Below are 10,392 nucleotides of genomic sequence, written 5' to 3' on the forward strand. Positions count from 1 at the left end.
TTTTAATACACTCTCCCTTATATTTTAAAATCACCAATAACTTCTCTGGGGGCAACTACACGTTCATTGTACCAGTCAGTATTGCAGGACAATAATATTACACCATCAGTTTTCATGGCTTGTATTAAATACAGTACAAAGGAATCAAATTATGGCCAGCCACATGCCTTTGGTAAAATTAAAAGTCTGGTGAGATCACATTTTCTTCCAGCTCAGGAAGCCACATATTGAACCCATGTAATGTTTTAAAGTTCAATTCTACACAAACTTTTTTACTTTGAGGAAGAAAAGTTAAACAGCTGTCACACCACACAAATGGCAATTTCTGTGCTGCTCGAGAAGTATGATGAAAGTTTGGAACTTCAGAGAAGCTCTCCACATGCCTTGGTCTCCATTTTGTGTTTCAGACAAGGGGTAGAAAGTTCAGTAAATATCCACAAACCTAGAAGTCAAAGCAGTCATCATTTTCCCCCTTTTCACAATTAAGAGTGATAAATATTGTCAGTTTTTAAAAAATGTTGCGTAGTAACACACATGGCTCATTTAAGCAACTGACGGTCTTCTCCTTTGAGCCGTTTTTTCCGGGGCTGTACAACATCATCATCTGAGTCGTCAGTAAGTTCTGGATTATCTTTTTCACTCTGGCAGTTGGGTTGTACAGGGAACTTTCTCTCAGGATAAAGGCTCCTTAGAAGTTCTTCAAAGTACGCTTCAAGTTTCATGCCGGCATCAGCCACTTCTGAATCAGGCTGTTGGGTGAATTAACAACATCAATGCATCATGAAATAGCTTTATACTTAGATCACATTAGGTCTTTTAGGTGCTCTTATGAACTACGAAAATATCAATCAGCAGTGAGAACGGCACCTGTGGAACACATGGTACCAAAGAGCACAGGCCTGCAAAACAAAGGGTGAGAATACATCCTTTGGCCAACACCCCCAATTACTTTTTTCTTTGATGGATTATCACAGAAGCCAATTGCAAAAGCCATACTGCCTGGGTTCTGAAAGCTAGAGAAAGAGATTCTGAAAACTCTTAAATCCTGACTGATAAAAAAAAAAAGAAGTTGGGTTATGCTGTTGTCATGGTTTAACCCCAGCCGGCAAGCATCACACAGCTGCTTGCTCACTCCTCCCCTGCCCCCCAGTAGGATGGGGAGGAGACTTGGGGAAAAAAAAAAAACCCCTCATGGGTTGAGATGAGAACAGTTTAATAATTGAAATTAAATAATATGATAAAATGATAAAAAGGAAGGTAACAAAAAGAGAGGAAAAAAAACCCAAGGAAAAAAAAGTAAAGAAGTGATGCACACTGCAATAGCCCGCCACCCACTCTGCTGACTGATGCCCACACAGTTCCTGAGCAGTGATCAGACCCTCCTGGACAACTCTCCCAGTTTATATACTGAGCACAATGTCCTGTGGTAGGGAAAATCCTTTGGCTAGTTTGAGTCAGCTGTCCTAGCCCTGCTCCCTCCTAGCTTCTTGTGCACCTGCTCGCTTGCAGAGCGCAGGAAACTGAAAATTCCTTGACTTAGGATAAGCACTACTTGGCAACAACTAAACCATCAATATGTTATCAACATTATCTTCATACTAAATCCAAAATACAGTGCTGTGCCAGGTCATAGAAAGAAAATTAACTCTGTCCCAGCCAAAACCACACCAGCTGTTAAATACAGATATGCCTTCAGGGTGTTAAAGTGTTTTGGAATGACTGCTTGAAATGCTACAATTTCTATAGCTTACAGATCTTTTTTTAATTACAGTGAAAATATTCCTAGGATAGATGACGACTGTAACCTGGAAGACTAGGCAGTCCTGAAGTCATTCATAGCCACCATGGCTCATCAGTTTCCTGAAGTGGAGGTCACCATGGCAGGAAGTATTCCCAGCTATCAAGGGTGACTGGATGAGGCCACTTAGAGAAGCCTTTATTCCTAGTGTAATTCTCTCTTGTGTTGTGGTCCATGCAGTACCTGCATCCCTTTTTCACCATGCGTTCCCTTACATGCAGTGACGGACAATAATAATCACTCAGGCAACTAGAACTCATAAGAGTGAGTACAGACCTCCCAGAATGAAAATCCCACTGAGTTTAAGATTGAGGCAAGAAGGATTAAACCCATTTTTAAATCAAATGCCCACCATTAACCTCTATGATAAAAAATTGTCCTATTCTTTACCTGCTGTCCTGCCATTCAGTTAGAACACTTGTTACAATCCTCTTTCTTTCTACAGAAGGATCGACACTGCATAGTCATCTAACACCACAGTAGTTTCAAATGGGATCTATGGCTTTTTTCACTGCAGTCCTAACATCAAACTAAGTTTAATGCAATAAATTCTTGTGTTGTAAATTCTACCCCCACTACAATTTTCCTGAAAGCAATTAAGCCTACAAAACCAGATAAAGTATCTACTTTTCTAACCTCATTAAATTCAGCGCAGTTTTGGAAAATCAGTCTGAAATCAGCCACAAAATCTTCTGGCTTTGTGTAGAATGAATTGGTCACTTCAAGTCTTTTCTTGATGGTTGACAAGTCCATAGGCTTTTTGATTATTTTGTAGTAATCAGGAACCTAAATGGAAAATACATAATTTTTTTTTTTACCAAATGCAGTCACGTTCATTACTTATTCTTTTATAAACCTTTAGCTCTGAAGGAGAGGGCAAGATTTAGTCTCACCTTCAAAGTACAATTATAAGACACAAGAACTGTACTTTTAACATATATGCAGTTAGTTTCTGGAAATAATGTGATGCATGCTAGTTTTGCTGGCTAAAAATCTACTCCTCCCAATGCCTATTTTAAAATAAAAGAAAAATAAAAAACCCACCTACACTGACTACATGTGATAGAGCAAACAATGTAGACATTCTTTTTGGATGTAGTCAAATGAGCCATTTATTAAGTTTCACTCTCAAGATCACCATATGATAATTCTGGCAACCCACTCAAACAGAGACGGCACGTGGGTTGCTTAAAATTAATCTTGGTCATGAAACATGTTATTGGAAATGTTGGAAAATTTCAGAGATACCAACGATTTTCTGTATATCCTTGGACTTCTAATGCACCTAGGCATCGTTTACCATTTTAAACTAATACACCTCAAGCTAATAATAAGAAATTTAATTTCATATTAATACTATGGAGTACTCTAATTCACAAAATCAGGTAATTTTTTTAAAAACCAAACATATCCCAATTCACCTTTTTAGTGACATCACTCAGCATTGTGAAATCCACAGACACTGTTAAAACTTACTTTTTGTGTCTATTTTTAAAGTACTAAGTAAAATCAGTTATTGGGGAATTTTACTAGTAAATCCCCTTCCAACCCAGTACTTCAACTTCTAACTCCCCTTCAGACAGTTTTAATAAAATTAAACACATTTTATACACTCGGTGTCTGGGAAACTTGACTTCTTACAATGGATATACAAATGCCATCAGAAACATGCCAATTATGCTACTAAAACCAGAAAGAAGTAAGGTACATACTGTGGGAGGAACTGGATCTTGAAAAGCAAGGCTCATTTCATGACAGTAGAGGTATAGCAGCAGTCTTTCACACTTCTGTGTCAAGAAAAATAGATACCCAAGTAATTAGAGAATCATACAATATTTGTTGTAAAATAACAAACTACAGAAAATACCACACAGATGCTCAGTACTCCCCCAGACCCTAAGCAGAAAAGTGAGCACAGCAACTGCATTTGGAAGCAAGATTAACTGCCCTGACTAGTGGCCCACGGTATATATTCCTTCTCTGCAACAGATATATCATTATAAACTCTCAAATGCATGCTATGAAACTTCATATGGTTACTAAGTGTTATTCAGCATTTGTTGAGCTCAGCAGACATTCCAGGGAATAAAAAAGCATGTGTGGCTCTTAGTGCTTTAAAAAAATCAGAGATATCAGTAATATTTTTTCCTGATCTGGATACAATCGCTCTGTCACTACAAAGCCTACAGTGCTTTTTGTTAGCAGTGGGAAGGGATATCTTTTCTTTGTGTATCCAAATTTATTAAACTGGATCTTGAGCCTTGAAAGAGATTCTAAAAATACTTTTGTGTGATTTTATGCTTGCTGATCCTTTATCAAAATAGTTACAGGACTCATAACTTACATCTTTGTAACTTACATTTAAAGCAAAATACAGAGCTAGCATTTTTCCTTTTAGGTAGCAGCACATGTAAATAATGGTTCTACAGGTAGACTAAGACCCCAAATACAATACTGATTTCAGTGTATTTATAGAAGTTGCCAACTTAAATCAAGTATGCTGAAAATTTCCATATAATAATAAAAGAACTACAAAGAAAAAAGAAAATCCATCCCCAAAACCCCCAAGAATCCAAAAGATTCTGTCAAGCCGTTCAACTGTCTGCTCAAAGGTACAGTTCTTTTAACTGTGAAGTTTAATGTTTAAAAAACAAAAGTTGGAGACACACTGCTTGCTTTGTAGCTTTTCCACCAGAGCATTCAAAGCTGCAAAAAGATAGACTTGTGTTAATCTCTGCAGGATCAGTATTGCATCTCCATGTATCTTCTTTGCGAAAGAGCCATCTTAATTTTTTAAAAGGATGTTGACAAAGTGCTTTAAAGACTAAAACCATTACTTGATAATGTCAACCTATGACAAATTTGGAAAGCATAAACAAAGAAAAAAATTCTCAGCGCAAGATCACTGTATGAGAGCTCTGTTGGTAATTCCTAGAACAGAGTCCCAGTTCAGAGCACCAGATCACAACCATGTCTCAGACTTTCATAATGTGTTGTTCAGCATGTTTACATGAAGGCTGCTATAATCTCAGAGCTTATTTAAAAAGTTAATTCTCCTTTTTTACTATCACTTTTTAAAAGATGCATACATTTCAGAATACAAGAGGCAGCAAAACAGTACTCATTTTAATCTTACCCTACGGTCTATTGGCGCCAAACCCACAGTATCTTCCAATTTTCTTTTTTCAGAGCTGTGAGCAGGTTTATCACAGTCATATTCAACTTCTGGCTTGGACAAATCCCGACAGAATGTACAAATCCACTCTCCACTACATAAGACAAATAGACACATTGACCTCAGTGATGTAGCACACTCTTGACAAAAGGCTTTCCACATATTTCTGGATAAGTTCCTCATTTGTGGGGTGTTTTTTTCTGCATAGCACGTTGTTTTGTTGGTGGTGTTTTTAAATACTACAAAAGGCACAGACTACTGGCAAAAATGCTTTATTAGAACTTTGTTTCCTTTTTAACGACCCCGGTGTCATTAATGGTGTCATAACAGAAAAACAGTTTGTCATAATACACAAATGGTGTCTATCTTTGTTAGTACTGAAATTTTTCACTTGAGCTTATAGGATTCAAGCAAAGCACTATTAAGAATTCTGTTTCCTAACTACAAAGAGACTGAACAGCAGGAAAAGTGTTAGTGTTATATAGCAAGAATGATATCTTCTCTCTACAAGCTTGGTCTACAACACCTTACTACTCTATATAGATTACTCTATACAAATTTTTTTTGAAAACTGGAAATTCTGCACTCCCTAAAACTTTCAGATCTTCCTGATTTTATCAGCTAGTCTAGGAAAACCATAATAGATTTAAATGATAGTATAAGATTACAACAAAATTAGTTCTGCAAGCTATGTTTGCTGATTCTTTAACACAATTTACATCAAAGTTTTGAAAAACCTATGACGAGTCTCTGTTTCTAATACAGTTCTCCACAAATGAAGAAACTTGCATGCTTGCAGATAACCACAAGAGGGCTGAATTGTACTTCTTACACAGTAGACAGAATTCAGCAACAACCAATTATGAGATCTAACTGCATGTATTTACTCAGAGGTATGTTATAATAGTAAGATCTTTGTAAATGGGAAATAGTGTCTGCAGCAGCTTTTAATTAATTTTGATAGTAAGGCAGAAGACTTTCCAAGTTGTTTTTTTTTTTAAATAAAATCTTACTGGCTTTTATTCAGAGTAATACAAAGATTTCCACTATCTGCTAGTTTTAGCATACAATAAAGAATAATGGGCATTGTACTTCAGAGAGACTTTTACCTTCTACTGTCTTAACTTGACGGAGTTATTTATATGACAGTGTTACCTCTGTGCCTGGACTAGCATCACAGAAATTATGAGGCAGATATACAAAAACTGATACAGGCCATGACCTAAAGATTTTATGTTACAAGAAAATATGAAACACATGAAAGATGGAGGAATTATGAATTCGAATAACCAAGAATCAAGAAAAGTGTGATGGGTTGGAGCGAAGGAAAAAAGATGCAGTGACCTTGTGAATCTATAGGGGAGCAGCAATAGGAAAAGGGGTAATAGTTTTAATAGGGAAGACATTTTTTACAATGAAGGTGGTGAAATACTGGCACAGGTTGCCCGGAGAGGTGGTAGAAGCCCCATCCCTGGAAACATTAAAGATCAGGTTGGATGGGGCTCTGAGCAACCTGATCTAGTTGAAGACGTCCCTGCTCAATGCGGGGGGGTTGGACTAGATGACCCTTAAAGGTCCCTTCAAACCCAAACCATTCTGTGATTCTACAATTCTATGAAATTGTTCTACCCACCTGAAGCAAGAACAAAAAGCAATCATGAAAGAAGTACACTGCTGAAGAAGATGCTGCTGACATAATAATATAGGAATTATTTTGTGTGCTTGAAGGAACTAATACTAAGAGACCAAAGTTTGTTAAGTAGCTTGTTACAGCTGCAAAAAAACCTCACAAAGATGAGAACAAAACCTAATACATCTAAAGCCACGAGGAAACTTAAGGTAGCCATGGTTCTGAAGTTTAGGAACACAGTACCCTTGTATTAATATGAACCTTTACAGATCTGAACATTTGTCAGGAAAGTTGTTTTTGGCCCCCTTGCCTCCAGACATCTCAGTTTCCACAGAATGATCCAGTAAAGAGATATTTTAAAGACTTATTCTTGAAAATTTAATTTTAACAGAAACAAAGCCTTGTAAGTACTTAGTTATCTACCTGCTTAAAGATTTTTTTTTCTTGTCAGAAAGGCACAAATGTTTATTAGTTTAAGTGCTCACTGTAACTTTACTGGGTTTTGCTTATATTACAAACCTGTAATACAGCATCCTTTTATTTCAAAAAACCCCAAACTGTAATTTGAAGTTTCAAAAGATAAAAGAAACATTTTTATGTGCCATTTCAAGTGATATTTAAAAGAGTAGATATGCTTGCAAAAGTATGCTTGTTCAGAGTAGCACAGAGATGAACAATGTACTAAACTAAGTTGCTATCCAAATGTTTTACACCAGCAATCTATGCTAATATGTAATAAGAAAACCTAATATTTATAAAATCATTAAACAATGAGCATGTTATGACAGATGTTTTTATCCTTTAATACTAATAAGCCTACTGCATGGCATTTCCAAGTTGGAACATTGTAAAAGGCCATTTATTTTAATCAAAGACATTAATTCCAGAAGCAAGCGCCAGTAATGCTTATAACAACCACCTGTTTTAAGTCTGTATTTTGAAACTCAAGAAACTGAGTAGTTGTTTTGTAACAGCCAATCAAGAAAGCCTACTGCTTGTTTCAACATTGAGCGAGATGTTACTAGAAGATGTCAGTCGCTACATGCCATGCTTGGAGTGTAGCCACGTTTAGCACCACAGTAAATAAAATATTTAATATAGTATTAAGGTACTATTATTATTATTATTATTGAAATGTGAATATTTTCTGTCACCCTTAAAACATTTTATGACAGATTGATAATTCTGTGGCCCAGTTTTAACAGATGCCCTAGATGTCAGTGATCTTGCTTAACTGTCAAATAAGTGAAGAGTTTTATTACAGCCACAATAAAGTTAAACTGAAGGTTCAATGTAAACTCCAGTTTTTACCAATTAATAAAACTTCTGGATTCAAGATTTCAAAGCAGACTTCTTGAAAGACTTCAAAGAAACTTCTTGTACTGGGTTTTACAGTACAAAGCTTACGTCTTTTAATGCAAGTTTAGATGGAATTCAAGGGGTCATAATTACCTTGGAAAGCTCATCAATGTAGGGACATGACAAGAAAGATGGAATACTTTGGGACACTTCTCACAGCAAAGGAGCTCCCCTCCGTTCTGACATACTGCACACCAGTCTTCATTGGGATCATCGTCTTTTCTGCCCTCCCCAACATGAGAGGGGCCGATCCATCCTGTCTTCCCACCAGATGTGTTCTCCTGCAGCATCCCTGGTTGATCATCTGTGCTGTCTGGTGCATCTGTTCTTAAAACAGCTTCATCAGAAGTGGAATTATGACTGTTATCTAACAGCAATGAAGTCAGTATGCTTCTTGAAAAGGTAGCCTGTAAGAAGAAACAAAGGAAGCCAGATTATAATATTTATGTGAATTTACATGACTAACAAGTAAACTGAACAGAATAACAAATTTATATGCAAGCACCCGTACAACTTGCAACATGCACACAAAAATTACTATCATACTATAGCATCAGGCAAGTAAACACAAGAAATTAGCTACGAAAGGCTATTTACTGCTCCACTAACAAAAAACTAATCTTTGATGCCCCAAAAGTCTAGCAACCTTATTTATGTATGTTACTGCCCTATGATTAGAAACACTTCCTAGCACCACATGAAAATTTGATGTTTTTAAGTTATTTCCTGCCTTCCCAGGTTTTCAATGGATAAAAGCAGTCTGATTGCACCAGTTAATTAATGGAATTGGCAGTAAAGCTAGTATGATCTTGAATTTCACCTCTTCCTTTAATTTAGCTTTTTAGTTTTCCCCCAAAAAAATCTCCAACAGAATATTAGTAAATTATTTTATTCCCCATAAATGCAAAATACCCTCCACCCAAGACAAAGGAGATCTTTGTAACTGTTAATATACATTCTGAGGCCGGGATTCCTCATCCGTTTCTTGCTTCACTACAACAACTGGGAAATCAAAGTTCTCATTTGGTGCACTTGACTCCTGTTTAATTCTGATCGGCTCCAACATAACAACTGGGACTTTGTGTGTAGAATCAGCTCCTGGTGGTCTGCTGGAGGAGCCAGAACTGTAAATGACAGAAGGAGGCAGGAAAAAAATGAAAATTAAGAGTCAGAACTGGATGCCTTTTGTACACTGATGCTTTCCAAGACCTCAGGGTGCTAATCCATTTTGCTCCTTTGAACCCTGGGCACCACAGTATCACCTTTATAGAATACAACATCCAAGTTTATTTCCTTTCGTGTATACTGAAAAGGCATTCTAAAAAGGGAAAATTTTAATGGTACCATTCCAGAACTAGTGAAGTAGTCATGGTTTTACTTCACATTAGTGCAAGATTTGCAAATAATCTCCATTTCTTTTAGGTCATACACAAAAAAGCACTTCCACTGAACATCATCTCACTTTGGAGGAGATGCAGCTATATTTTGGGGAAGGTCAGTGTTTCTCCAGAGCTGAATTGATCATTGTAAACCACATAAGCCAGATAAAACACCTATTTAAATGACCTCGGAAGAGTTTCTTACAGCCTTACAGCTTTACCAAAAACAGGGCCCTACTTTTAGAACTAGATCTGTCTTTTTTCATGTGTTTTAGTCATATTAGGATGAGAATGGACAACTGAACTCAAGAATACCAGCTTTTTTTTTTTAATAATAATGAAGAATTTTAAATCTAACAAAATGAGTTCAAGCAGCAACAGATAGAATCACATTTTATTAAATGCAAGTAAAAGACTCTTCAGACAGACAGACAGGTATTCTATATTAAAAAGCATCTGCATTTCCAATCCAAGTAAGACAAATGTCAGCTGACTTTTCTCTACATAAAAAATTAACCTCATGTCAGATGTATGCTCTAATTTATTGGAACACATTAAAGGATCTGCACTCTTCAATGTTGTGTAAATCTATTTGTTCATTAATATTCCATCACTAAGGGACAAAAACATTTGTGTAGACTCTGTAGATAACTAGTGCTCACTTAACTAACTGTATTATGTCAGAAAATTCTTAATAACCCTTTTTGTAACATCAGTTCCTTAAATATGAAGTCATTTATAGTTCCATGACAACATTCAATATGCAACTTTTTCCTTCAGCTGATTTTGCTGAATTTAAAACCTGATTTAGAATTGGCATTCTTTTAATAATGCCAACCTAGCTATCATTTACAGAGTTAATACCTTTTTAGATGTGCTGTTAATACATTACAAATGAAATTAACACTTTTAGAATGAAAAGCGTTCTTTAAGTACCATCAAGCCTGGCCTGTTAACAGAGAAGGTGAGGCAAACTGACTTCTGTACGCATTAATGAGAGAAGAGACCGAGGTATGTTCAATGGAACTTACATCTTCTTGTCCCCCACTCT

The 10,392-nt window shown here is 36.4% G+C and overlaps 1 protein-coding gene across 1 annotated transcript in view; it reads right to left on the reverse strand.

The window, feature by feature from the left end:
• Nucleotides 1-10,392, reverse strand: part of TRIM24 (tripartite motif containing 24) — a gene marked incomplete at its 5' end in the record, with an annotated part of 38,132 nt that continues 27,740 nt past the window's right edge. The window contains 7 exons of the mRNA XM_029084140.1: nucleotides 1-749; nucleotides 2,435-2,584; nucleotides 3,511-3,585; nucleotides 4,935-5,067; nucleotides 8,056-8,369; nucleotides 8,918-9,086; nucleotides 9,172-9,224. Of these exons, the coding sequence (XP_028939973.1) occupies nucleotides 540-749; nucleotides 2,435-2,584; nucleotides 3,511-3,585; nucleotides 4,935-5,067; nucleotides 8,056-8,369; nucleotides 8,918-9,086; nucleotides 9,172-9,224 (1,104 nt within the window). The remainder of the gene's footprint in view (nucleotides 750-2,434; nucleotides 2,585-3,510; nucleotides 3,586-4,934; nucleotides 5,068-8,055; nucleotides 8,370-8,917; nucleotides 9,087-9,171; nucleotides 9,225-10,392) is intronic.

This window comes from Antrostomus carolinensis, unplaced genomic scaffold (assembly GCF_000700745.2).
Source record: "Antrostomus carolinensis isolate BGI_N321 unplaced genomic scaffold, ASM70074v2 scaffold4503, whole genome shotgun sequence".
NCBI lineage: Eukaryota > Metazoa > Chordata > Aves > Caprimulgiformes > Caprimulgidae > Antrostomus > Antrostomus carolinensis.